Source organism: Calypte anna, chromosome 1 (genome assembly GCF_003957555.1).
Source record: "Calypte anna isolate BGI_N300 chromosome 1, bCalAnn1_v1.p, whole genome shotgun sequence".
Classification (NCBI taxonomy): domain Eukaryota; kingdom Metazoa; phylum Chordata; class Aves; order Apodiformes; family Trochilidae; genus Calypte; species Calypte anna.
In genome coordinates this window covers 178,431,235-178,445,064 of record NC_044244.1, presented here as the reverse complement: position 1 = coordinate 178,445,064, position 13,830 = coordinate 178,431,235, and the positions used below count along the sequence as shown (strand labels likewise).

The 13,830-nt window shown below is 39.6% G+C and overlaps 1 protein-coding gene across 1 annotated transcript in view; it reads right to left on the bottom strand.

The window, feature by feature from the left end:
- ATP8A2 (ATPase phospholipid transporting 8A2) overlaps positions 1-13,830 on the bottom strand; it is a 276,235-nt gene that overhangs the window by 229,934 nt on the left and 32,471 nt on the right. The window contains exons 15-20 of the mRNA XM_030458567.1: positions 13,669-13,744; positions 6,820-6,925; positions 5,363-5,445; positions 3,303-3,352; positions 1,891-1,960; positions 136-220 (exon numbers count right to left, since the gene is read on the bottom strand). Of these exons, the coding sequence (XP_030314427.1) occupies positions 136-220; positions 1,891-1,960; positions 3,303-3,352; positions 5,363-5,445; positions 6,820-6,925; positions 13,669-13,744 (470 nt within the window). The remainder of the gene's footprint in view (positions 1-135; positions 221-1,890; positions 1,961-3,302; positions 3,353-5,362; positions 5,446-6,819; positions 6,926-13,668; positions 13,745-13,830) is intronic.

Here is a 13,830-nt window from a genome sequence, read left to right as displayed (position 1 = left end):
TGCTTGTTTCCTGATTACATACCACTTCCACAGTTATCTTCATAATGATCTTACTTAGCACTGCAAAAGCTTAAAAAATGCAGAATATGCTGTAATTTAATAAACTGAGTTCTCATGACATACTGTTTCTCTTACCTTCTCCTGCGAAGTATTCAAGATGGCACAGTGTTTGATCCTTATATTGCGAATCTTTTGAAAGCCTCTCAAAAATTACATTATCCTATTAAAACCAAATTCATTACAACAGTGTAAGTCTACATATGAAATTCCCATCTGTTTATTCACATGCTCAAGTAAAGTATCCTGAGCGAATCTGCCAAGATCAGAACCCACGACTGTATTTACAAGTAATGCACTGGCATTTTAGAGATTCCAGTTTCCAAAAATCTGGATTCTATCAAGTGGCAGAGATAGGACACCCACTTCAAACAACAGGGACAGAAGTACTCTCTAGTCTCCTCTTTTTTCCATGAAGGGGACTCTATTATAGCATTGTACAGACCACTTCTGAATTACTAAGCTGATAAACTGATTTTCAGATATAGTATGTCTAGTCTTATTCAGTACACAATTTTCTTGCAATCCTTTCTAAAAATTATTCCTACTGATGTTAAAAAAAAAAAGCAGAAACACTGAACAGGTTCTACCAATAAAATCTTCTCAGAAATAACCTTCCTCCTGCAGCAGCATCCCAAAATCAAAGGGCAATTGAAAAGGCATAAATAAAAATCAAAATGCAGCACCATCATCGATGTATCTGGAGTCTCTGGATTTTATTCTGCAACTACAATTTGCTACATACATGTAAATAACACAACCCCTCTTTTTCTGCAAACATGTAGTCTTAAGCTAAATAAACTGGTCTATACCTATCACTGATTAGAGACAGGCATACAAAGTTACTGCTGGAACATGGAAGAGTTCACATCGAATAGGCAATTAACTTAGTTTAAATGAGTGGTGGGTGCAGCACAACATACAACACTAGATTACACTGATTACTATAATCCTTTTGCTCTTCTAAATGTCCAAGTCTGCTCACACAGAAAATGGCATGAATTTTTTTACTACAAACTCTCCTGTTACCCATCCCTTCCAGCACTGCACTTCTAGAAACTGTGAATAGAAGCAGAGTATGAGCAGTGACTGACCACAAACAGTTGCAGATCTGGGTGGTCCTGTTAGACACACAACTTGGAAGTACTGCACAATGACAGTGGATTTAATTCAATCCTGCCAAACCAGTGTAAAGCTAACACATCTTTACCAAATCAGGTGAATTAAACTGAAGAAACAGAGCAGTGCACCCAGACTTCTATGTCAGGATAAATTCAAGTAAACCACATCCTTACATAAGTCAGGATATAGTTTTCCCTGTTGCAAAAAGCCACCTCCATTTTCCATGGAAATTAGAACCACTTGCTGGCTGTGGCCAATGCTAGCTTTGCAGCCTTTATACTTTAAGTTATTGCTCTTGTCAATGAAAACTGAAACACAGTGTGGTGTAAGTCATGATGACAAATAGCAGCACATACAGATATGCAGAGCCAGATCAAGAGCCAACCACTTGAAAACAGATTTTAGTACTACAGATTGAGACACCAGCATTAAGTCTAGCTCCTGAACTGCTGCTGCACAGCTGGATGAAATCCTGCTTTTGTATAAGTAAAGGTTACAGGTCCCATTTGTTTCAGGATTTCATCTGGAGAGTAGAAAGTCTAGCAAACTTCATGTCTGCAAAGTCAGAGAAGAATGACAGATCTCTCTCACCACTTGGCCCTAAACAGAAAGCCAACAGGTATTATGTATGAGGCACAAAATGCCAGCCTCAGCCACAGCTGTTTAAACAATAGTTGGTAGTGTTCTTTATTAGATAGCATAATTACTTACAGCCCCTTTGCAGTAGAGCCGCAGCTGTCCTGATGGAGTTCGAACAATCACTGACATTCTCTTCCTGCTGCTATTGGAAGAAAAATACTCTTCATCAATATAACTAAATGAAAGCAAGAAAGCCCTGTGAATTTTTTAGATGTGCTTAATGCATCCATGAGCAGGCAAGATACTACAGTAATAACTTGGAATCCTACAATCCCTGACAAAGAGAAGAAATACTAAATAGTCTATTTCCAGCTTCAGCCCTATGGCTCCCACTGGAAAGCACTAAACCAAAACACACAGATTTGCAACCAAACATGAACAAGAATTTGAACAGCAAGATGGTACAGAAAACTACTCAAAAGAAGAAAAGTCACATTTATTCCCAGCTTTTCCTTATTCCTCAAGCAAAATTGTCCTGGGATGTTGTTCTGCAGCAAGCTAATGTTACTGGGGAACTTCACGCTTTTTGAAATGTGATTACTGGCACTCCCTTGCTGGTCAAGTGGGAAGTTGCTACACCCAGGAGAGAGCTAAGCCAGCTTATTTTCTGCTCCATTCAGACCATTCCTGTCTACAGACACTGGGATACTGGTCAACTTGTCAGAAATCCTAAAAAACTCTGATATCTTTTTAGATATTCCCACAAGTAGCCTAAGTAGATATAATCTGAATGAAAAGGGGAAAGTTGTCAAAGAAAGAAAGCTTTCAAAGAAGGCATGGAAATGGGAAAAACTGTCTACCCATATTTTCCCTGAATTCAGTTTTACATGATGTTTTAGAGCAGAATCAACCAACCTGAAGAGGGCAGAGAATAAGACTTCAAGGGCTGAAGCCACCGTAAGACCAAAAAAGTCTGCAGGAAAGCCCAATGACTAACACTATCCAAATTAACAAAACTTCATGAACTGACAAAGCACCTTCTTTACTCTCCAGTGACTTAAGGGCCCAGTTCATTACACAAAGCTTCTTGCTACCCAAGCAATACCTATCCCAACAACTGACCTTAGCTTGCCAGGCTTAACTTTTTTACAGCTGGGGTCGTTGTACAGAAAGGGCACCCAGAACTCTCCAGTTGTCGATTTCACCTACTCAAAACCAATTTACAGAAGCACGACAGAAGAGAAATCTCAATCCCAATGCATGTTCTTGAAGCAGACAAGTGACATATCAGAAAAATCAACAGAAGGACTTTCAGGGCACAAATTTCTCAATAAGCCAACAGAGCTGGAATAGCTGAGAATGCTTCACGGTCACATGGAAACAGCCAACAGCTTGTAAGAAGCTCTATATTTGCCCTGTATCAGCAACAAGGGGATGGAAAGGCATCTTTTCTTCTGCATCAATTGAATTTTTAGTCTCTGTAATATATTTACAAAAATGGTTTTCTGGTTACCCTGCATTTATGGTTTTACAGGAAAACTTACCTGGAAAACTCCAGCACGTTAAGAATTTCAAACGTTTCTTCTTTTCCCAGCTACAAAAGAAAGCACATACTATTATAAGTATCATTTCCAGTATATTCTACGCATGAACATGCTGGCTGGTTTAAACACCTTCGTTTACACATCCCAGTGTAAATAACGTGGTAATAGCTCCCTCTCCTGGTAAAAGTGATAGAGCCCTTATTATGAAGTCATTTAATTGAACTTTTAATACTATGGCATGCTCCGTTTGTTATTTTTACACCATTTCAAGGAAATAATGTATTAGTCTAACAGGATAAGAGTGCATTGAAAGTTAAGCTGTGTATTTAGTTTTTAACAACTGTCAACTAAGAGACATTACAGACTGAGGATTATTTTAAGTTAAAATTAACACACCATCCAGATTTGGTACTGCAGTAACCTTTGCTGGAGTAGCCTTAGAATGTCTTTTAGTTGACTTCACAAGCATAGTAGGGTATTTTTTGTGGGGGGGGAAAAAAAAAAAGGCAAAAGGCTGAGGAGTAATTCCTGTTATCACTAACAAGTGGGGTTTGCTGGGGTTGAACATGAGCAACCTGAGGAGACTTAGAGACACCTTGTCTTTATCATTCCTGTTGTATAACAGAGAGTAGGAGCAGTGTGAGCTACTCTCAGAACTCCAGTAGTATTTGTACCATGAAGTTAAAAAAAAGCTGCACATAACCTAATCACACTACAAGGCACAGACCAATTCAGCATTATTCCCAAGACCAAAAGCTACTTCCTGCCCATGTTACATGTACTGTCACAGACACAGGCCATGGGAGACAGCAGTCTGAGAGCAACAGTTTTTATTGCTGGCCATAAAGTGACCATGCTCCCAGCTTGGCATGTACAAGTACAAAACCAGCTCAGAGGGACCTGGGTATTTCTGCAGAGGAGACACTAGGTATTTCTAGATACTACTCATCCTAAGCTCTTCCCTTTAAACTAAACAGACACTTTCTAATTAGTTGTAAAAATTTCATGCAAGTCCTAGAAAGATAGATGGTTTAAGTGTTTAGCTTGGCAATGCACCATTAAGATGGAAAAGGGAATGCACCTGAGGGGAAGAACAAAAGTACATAACTTATTCTTTCATTACTATGTATTCCAGAGACAAAGTTCTCGTATTAGTTGCACCTGCATAAATCTAAAGCCACTTTAGCTTAGACTGCAACTTAAGTCAGAATGTGGCCCCATGAGTCTGAGACTCATGACACAACCCTGCACAGAGCTTGCTAAGCTTCTCCTACAGAAGGATCTTACACAGAAGAAAAATTCAATTTTAATACAAAAAATCAAACATCTTGAACTACAGTAACAATTAGACATAACAGTGAGAAAGTCTCACAGAAAAATGAATTTCCTTCTGACAAGCTTGTACTCACTGGGGCTACCCAGACAGGGAAATAATTCTTCAGGCACAACTTCTGTAATTTCCCATATAAGTCTTACAAGGAACAGCTGAGGGAACTGAGGTTGCTTAGCCTAGAGAAGAGGCTGAGGGAAGACTTTATGGCTGTTGACAACTACCTGAAAGGAGGCTGTAAGGAGGGTAGATGCTAGCTTCTTCTCCCAAACAAGAGGCAACAGTCTCAAGTTGCATCAGGAGAGATGGATAGATTGCATATTAAGAAAAATTTCTTCACCAAAAGCTTTGTCAGGCACTGGCACAAGCTGCCCAGGGAAGTGAATGAATCACCATCTCTGGAGGTATTTAAAAGACATGTAGATGTGGTGCTTAAGGTCTTGGCAGAGCAAGATTAACAGTTGGACTTGATGACTTTAAATGTCTTCTCCAAGCAGAATTTCCCATTCTATTCTATGAAATGTACCTGTAAAACTTCAACTTCCTATTGCCTGGACCACGCAGAAGGACAGAAGACTCTCAAAACAGAGTAAGATACTTTTTTCAACATACAAAAATCCTTTTGCACATAGCCTCCTAAAGGCCCTGCCAAAGGGAACAAGAACCACACAGGAGACATTTCTGCTCTTTAAGAGTTTGGCAGTCTGTGCCATGCACATCTTTAACTTACCGCATCGATGATAACTGAATGCGGAGTCCGGGCTGTGAAGACATAACCAAGTTTTTTTGCTCCTTTCACTAATGCCCCTTCATCTGCCAATAGAAGAAAAGCTTTAGATTTAATCTGGGAAGTAGAAGAGGCTTGCAAACTCCATATTTAAATATGCTACACTGCCCAAACACAAAAGCCCCTTTTCCCCATGGACCCTCACATCTGTAGAGCTGCAAGAGTAACTCTATGAGCACTTCTGCAGGAACATTCACGTTTAAGTCCTACAAAGGCCATGTAATAGCAGCTACACCAACTTCACATTCAATCTGTATAAAACATCCTCTAAGCACTGAACCATTAAGCTCTCTTTTTGAGGAGTCATACTTTTCTACACAAGAAAGAGGAAATAGCTGTTCTGAAAGCAAGATCAAAGTTGAGTTACTCCAAGTTGCTACAACATGCATTTAATCTGTTTCCTGCTGTAAAGGCATTCAGTTCAGGTGATACAGAAACAAATAATAATTTCCTTCTGGAGATTGAACTAGACAGTGCCATTAAGAGCTCAAATAACTGAGCTGAAACCAGAACCAACACCTCTAACCTCTAGAATGTAGTTACACAGTAAGGAACAAGTGGCACTAAATACAACCACTACACAAGTCAATTTAGTGCTCAGCTTCAACAGCCCTCATGTCTCTACAGCTCTTGGTCTCCTCTCAGTTTATCAGCACCATGAATAGAGCTGCCCTACATGGGCTGTTCACTCAACTCTTCAAACACTCAATGCATTAAGACAAACAGAAATGCTGCTGCTTTAACAATCAGTACATCACTACAATTCTAAAAACATCCTCAGAAACTGAAACAATTTTGATGGGGAGCAGGGACCTACTGCTCTGCATTTTGGCCCTACCTATTTCAGTACAACTGTGCTGCCTGAAAGAAGAAGTGGGTGAAGTACTGGCCCAAATATGGCCAAGACTGTTTTGTCATATTATGTCATGTTATCAACAAATTGTATCTTCATAAAGCAAAATGGGAAGTTAAAGGTTAAGTCTAACAGTTCACACCCAAGCCAAATAAAGCAAGTAAGTAACTGCTCACACAGGAACAAATCAGCACTTCCAGAGGGGAGCTCTAATGTAGGGAAGACAAGTCACTGAAAGTTTTCCTTTCATTTTTCATCCCTGCAGAACGAGGCCAGAATAGAAGGTCTCAGGGAAGCAGAAGGGATCATGAGCCTAGCCTAGCTCTACAGAAACATCATGGACTTGGCAGTTTTGTACGAGTCATTGATAAGCAGCTGTGCACTGCTGACAGAAAATGCCAAATCTACTACTAAAGTCAAGGAGGACACCTCGTTTTTAAAACCAGTAACTTTTTCAGAAGTTTCTGGACTTTACTTCTAATCCCCATCCATCTACTTGTACTCCCTCACTCCTCTTCCCCTCCCCTAAAAGACAGCAACCACCAACCTGGAGAGGAGGCCTGGTAGATGATGTTATTTCCTTCTCTCTCAGGAACAACAGTGTGACACACAGCTAGCAGAGTGAGGAACTCCTGTATGTGCACAGCTGTGGGCTAGACAGAACATTAGGAGAGTTAGGTTTAGTATTACACACATACTGAGGCAGCTGCTCACTAACCTGAGAGGACCTCTTAGATACTACAGCAAAAAAAAACCACAAAACAAAAACCATTGTTCTCTATTTGATGTAGTCTAGGAACCAGAATATCAATACACTAGAGTTAAGGGGCAGCATTAACAAACTAGAGTGCTAAAGACTCTAGTTTGCTAAAGAGAGAGAGTTTGCTAAACTCTCTGCTAAAGTTGCAGAGAGCTAGAGAGCCAGAATATTCCTCTCATATTAAACACATTAGTTTTGTAGCACCCCACGCTTCACCAAGGTGAAGATATCTGCCACAAGACACTGACGATAATCAAGCAACAGGAAACACTACTTTAATAAGCTTCCACAACAGCTTTCAGTCGATTGACAGTAACCACACCAGAACTAAACTCGTGGCAACTGTGCCCCTAGGGATGAACATCCAGAGCCGGCAGCAGATGATTATCCAGTAGAGGGCAATGTCATCTGCTCTCCCACTGGAATACATCATCCAGCCAACCAGAAATTTTATCAATGGTCCCTACAAATTCAGCATCATGAGAACACAAAATATAAGACATTGTTCTCAAACTGCATACTCACCAGCCAAAGTACTTAATGAGACACCAGCCCTACAACTCAGTGAAGATGTGATGGCACTTAAATCACAGGCCTCTGATTAGCAAGTTCTGGCAACTGTAGCTATACTGACTCAAAACTGCTTCCCCCATCCCATTCTTTCCCAATTTCCACCCTTTCCTTTGGCACAGTATTTCACAGCTGTCAGGATGGTACTCAGCTGCCCTGCTCACAACATGCTACACTAACTTCATCCACAGTTCACACAGAACTTTAAGACTTTAGGCTGAAACAGCTGAAGCAAACACATGTTCCCCTTCAACTCTGCTATATCCCTAACATCCACAGTTGGCAGCATCAGAATCTTATGCCACAACAGCTGTTTGCTGTCACCGAGTCAGACATGAACTTAGCAGTTCTACCTTCACAGAAAGCTTCGACTCCAAGAAGTCTCACAATTTTTTGCATGTGATATCATCAAGTTCCCAAAGTTTTCATTAGCATAGCATATTTTATATATATGCCACCTTAACAGAGCCACTACAAAATCAAGAGCATTTCAAGAGCTGTTAGTACAAGGTCAGGCTAAAACCCCACACTACTGTATTAGTAAGAGAGAGGTAAGATGGAGAATAATCCGACAAGATTCTAATAAAACATTATCCTATTTTTTTAAACACTGAATTAAAAGATGCTTCTGCAGAATTCATTCTCTAGCGTACACCAGAATGTTTCACAACATAAAAAAGGCTACAGTGTTCAAGTGAAACTTTTTCAAGTGAGAGCTACACGATTTCAAAAAACCTGATGCGAGGGACTTGTATTACATGTTCTTTTCCATGAATATATGCAGTACTACAATCTGAAATGTACCATACAGTTATTTTATAAACCCTTTAAATCACACAAAACTACCAAGATGTTAAAGACCCCTCCATTTTCCACTTAGGCACTTAAAATGCAACTTCTCGCAATGCCATCAGCATCCACAGCTGGCTCTCAGACATCTTAGTGCTTCTCTCCTCAAGCCAACCTGTGTGACAAAAAAATATCAACATTTTGTTCTATCTTGGGCCCTATTGCAGAAACAAGACAATGAATAAGGAAAAATAGTTGAGCTTTTGTCTGTTTTTTCAATATGGAGCACATAATCTACATACTGGTACAACAGAAAGACAATGGCAATAGCAAGATTTAAGTAGCAGAAAGTAAACTACTATGAAAGGTGCTAAACAGTGCCAGTTGGCTAATACTGTGATAAGACATTCAACCAAAAAGTAAGCTTATCAGAAAGAAGTGTTACCAGAAGACTTATCAGAAGATTGCAGATCCAGTATTTATATTCAGCTTTTACTACATGTACTTTGTCTTTAATATTTTCAAAATAACTGCCATACAGGATGTTAATCTCTGCATACTGAAACTTCTGAATTGTATTGTCACATGCCACTAAAATAACAAAGTTTCAGCTTTTGACACACTGGAGTGTCAAGGCCATATTCAAGAAAAATCAAATATATATCAGATTATATATAACAGATAATATATAATCAGTGTTGTGCAAAACCTTAAGACAACAGCAAATTACTGGTCAAGAGGTCACTGCTGTGTAGTGAAATGAAGCAACCAGGTGCCACTAATTACCAGGTAGTGGGCAAGAGCTTGTGTTAAGCCCACCTGTGCCTTTATTGGTCCCCCAGTCCTGCTCATGCGCAGTTAGGACCCACCTTAATCAGGCACAGGTGGGCTTACCACAAGCTCATGCCCACTACCTGGTAATTAGTGGCACCTGGTTGCCTCATTTCACTACACTGCTACTCCACTATTTCCAGTAAAGAAGTCAAACTTACAACTCCATACAAAACACACAATCTGCCAGATTCTCATTTCAGCATCCATTGCTACAGACCTTTGATATCCTTCTTAAACATGTATCACCAAGCCCCTTACACACTTTCATAATATGTGTTATACCAGCTGGAAACAACTTGTCTCTGGTAATGTCATAGATTTTAATCCTTCCTACATATGCATTTCTGCTTTCAAGCCAACAATGTAATTTGTTGCTGTCCTGATATTTTCACAGCTCACAAGGGATTACATGGCAATCTTCCAATTCTGTATAGCAAAACATCACCAGTGAGAGGCCCAGCTTATCACATCAGCTCCTCCACACAGCTGTCATTTGTTCCCTTTCTATATTGTTCCAGCACTGACAATATTTATTGCACTGGCATGAATAGGGACAGACAACTCAAATTCCTCATTCAGAGCTGCGAACACAAAATTCATTAATGTTTCCTGCAGCAAACCACCTCTTACATCATGCCAAGCTTAACCCCAACATAAAATAGAAGTCCCATAGGTTAACTGATTCTGCTTTATTACTTATTTTCTTCTATTACAGCATGTTTCTGCCATTTTGTACTCAAATTCTTACTGATGGTCTCTGTGAGACATTCTTTGCCTGCTCATTTGTCAGGTTCAGCTCTATTTCTTCCTACCTCATTTTTTCCATCCCTATTTACCTGTAGCAGAAACAAGGTTTGCATATTTTAGTCTCTTGCTTATCTGTCCACAGGTAGCTCTCATTCTAAGTGCCTTCTTCCCCAATTTTTCTCTGTGTGTCAACAGGTCTAGGTGAAAAATATTGCTTCTCTTCCTTTATGTTTTTTTCCAAAGATACATGGAACACCTGGTACACAACCACCTAGGCCAGCAATATACCTCACTGGCTCAACTTACCACACTCTCTGCCCCAACAAGCTGAGAACTACAGACACATTGTGACATAGTCTCATATTTCTGAAAGCAATTTTTTAATTGTTACCTACAAAGCCTAACTGACACTGAAAGCAAAGTTTCCCTATCCAGAAGGCACAGCATTATCCATTATCAAGCAGGGCAGCACCGATGACTGATCAGGAAATTGTATCACAAGTTTTTATCACTTTGTGTTCTCTTTTATTTAGAGGAAACAAAAAGTCAAAACTCAAGTCTTTGGGGCAACAAGATACACTGCAGAGCACCATATCTACACATTTGTCACACGTATCCTTATCTGAGCTCTCTCACTTGAGACAGAAATTGCATTATTCTAGCCAGATGTTTACAGCCTGATAAAATTACACAGAAGTTGCACGTACAGTTAGAGATTTCTTCATCTCTCCTTTTACTTGTAGCAGTATCAGATCAGTAACTTCATACACAGGGCATCCAGACGAGGGCTGGCAGATTTTTGAGCAAGTGGCCTACAAATGTCCGATGGGATACCAAGTCTAAAACATTGAGCTTGCTTACTCCTATGCATAAATACAGCACACCGTCAATGACAGCTAGTAAAATACTTACCAACACCATTACTAAGGAGAATTTTGACTCAGCATCTTAAAAGATGTGAACTTCCCACCCTTTTGTTTATTCAAGTACCTGAACATCATTGTGAGGATCAAGCCACATTGGGCATCTATGGAACAGCAGAGCTGGTAAGGCTGGATATTTCACAGACTCAAAGAACAGTACTTTAAAATCAATATAGTTAAATGCAAAGTTATCTTCTCCTAAGACACCAAAACATTACCTACAGTTAAAGATACTGCCTTGTACTTAGCATTTTACTGCTGACAATTTAATTGCACTAGCTAGATGACAAATATTTTTTCACTCTTTTACTTGTGCATGGAACATTTTCTATGTTTTGACAGTTTTCAGGCAACAGTTACTTTTTGAACTAAAGCCTCCCTGAGGATCTCACCACCTGAGCATACTTTCTCCCTGCTGTATTTTAAATTCCAATTTTTCATTCCAGTAGCAATATGATTTTCATGTTCTGCTTTGCTAAGAAATTAAGAATAAGGTGACAATAGCAGTCACTTCAACAAAGCCTGGTAAAATAAAAGCCTCTGTTTCCAACACCTCATGAAAATAAGCATGGAAATATTGGAAATTTAAATGGATACTTTCATTGAGATAAAGGCTCAATATGAGAACAACAGTTGGCTGTTCTGCCTGGCCAGCTGGTGATCTACTCACACATAGGCGATGAAACAATCTATGCATCTGTAGCTATACAGTGTATATAGCTTGCTTCTTGCTAAGCAGTAACTTGCAGGCCACAGAGGAGAGTTTATAGGCAAACTAGAAATAGCAGAGGACACCTGGAGACAATCCAAGGAGGTAACACAAGTCTAGGATGAAATCCAAGTTGCTTAGTTTTTATTTCCTGACTTTCTGCTCTACCCTCAAATCACCAGGGTAAAAAAATAACCCCACAAACAGGCTTGCATCTTCATTATGCATTTAACACCATATGTGCAACTTTCAAGCACCAGGATAAAGAACATATAGAATATGCATTAAGCTGTCTTAAGTACTTGGAAATAAGTTTTCTTCTCATACTAGAATGAGTCAACACCATTTTCCCAACAGAAACAAGCCAGCATCATAGCACTGGTGTTTATGCACAGCTCATTCCCCAGAAACTGTTAAAAAGAAAAAGTACAGTCAGAAAAAGCGAGGCACTTTCTTCCACATTAAAATCCCAGAGAAGCCAAGAGAAACCCCCAGAAGTTTTGAACAACACTTCCTGCAGGGAAATAATTTTTTGACTGTTAATCAAAAGTGGACTTGGCCATCAGTCACCAGTAGCCCAGAAAAGTTATGAAATTTAGAGGTGATGCAGAACACTAAAAATCTTCCTAGCAGATGGAAGTGTCTCCTGAGAACAAGTATATTGATTTTTATTTTCAACCTGGATAGAAAATTATTTGGCACTGAGACAGCTGGTAACAAAAACTTAGACTGGATATAAAAAAAATAATTCCAAAATCTTCACAAACAAGAGGAATGAGCACTTACTAAGTGTTTGTGAGAGCACATTGACAACATTTGTTCTGCTGAGTCTATTAAAATGCAAAGCACTTTTCTGTATAGATGTCTAAAGCAACAGCCAGTAAAAGCTCAAATACACTTTATCTGTAGCCTGCACCTAAAGCATTACCCTTGCATTCAGACTGCACACCTAGAGACAGCAACTGCCATAAACCACAACTGCAGCCAGATTTAAGCAAACAGAACACAAAAGCAGATGAAACCCAAATCTTGGCTGCAAGTGATCTGCACCAGCAGCACTTCCCACTGCACATGATTGCAACAGACACACAGCAAACAAGGACACTGTTCTGGCAGGGCCACCATCCTGAAGGTTAGAGCTAAGGAGTCATCCTCAGGTTCTATCACCTTAAGAAATATGTAGTGACATACAAAATCAATATTCCTTCAGGTATTTACACCATGCTGCACTTCAACCTCTGAAGTAAAGCAAAGCTTTGTTCCACTTCAATAGTAGGTTCTAACTTCTATTTTAGATGCTCATGTTAAACTTAACAAGCCCAGTTACAGAAGTTGCTGTCTAAGGAGAGCAATCAGCTACCTGAGTTTATCATTCAAGTTTGTGCTTGCCAATGTCCCCATCTTCTACTGACAAACAACATCTGCTTAACAAACAACATCTGCTCAATAGAAGGGGGGTGTTTTTGTCCAGTGATCTGATTCTGTAGCTGCATGGTTGGTGAATAAGCAATGAACTGACACTGTCGTAAGGACTAGGTCCCTCTAGGACACAACCAGTTAGGCTATTATTAACCACTAGACCTCAGGTTAAGCTTAAGCTTGCAACTAAGCCTCACCTCTGAAATTCTTTAAGCAACTGGGACTCCCAAAATTTACAGTTTTAGAGCAGCTCTCAAACCAGAACCCCCCTGCAATGCTGTGGATTACTTTTTATGATAGTATTTTAACAGTATGGATGTTAAAAGTAGTTTTTCTTTTAAAAATTATAACTTCTGCTATCATTTTCTACAAGACACTACTTTCCACATACACTGGTATATATGAAGCTGTTTTATAGCTAGCTGGCACGCAGATCTATGCTATTGTTTCCTTAACTCAGTATTAAGACAGGTGGGAAGAAAGGTGTTGGGGGAGCTACTTTGTTTCCCCACTATATGCCTATGTCTGTGGTTGTGTGACACCTTCGAAGCAGACCTAATCACACAACTGGATTTGTTTAGCATCCCATTTCAGAGAGGTCTGTAGCAGAGTATTTAAGAGACAATATTCAAAGAGCAGACTTACATGGTCATTTTCAATATTTTGCAGCAGTCTTGGGTCATCAAATTCACACGATTCACTGGTGGAAGGAGGTAGCTGGCTGCAGAAAAAGAGATGTATACTTAAACATAACAGTGGCAACATTTCCTATCTTACTACTTCATCTATTTTGCTGAAGAAGAAAAG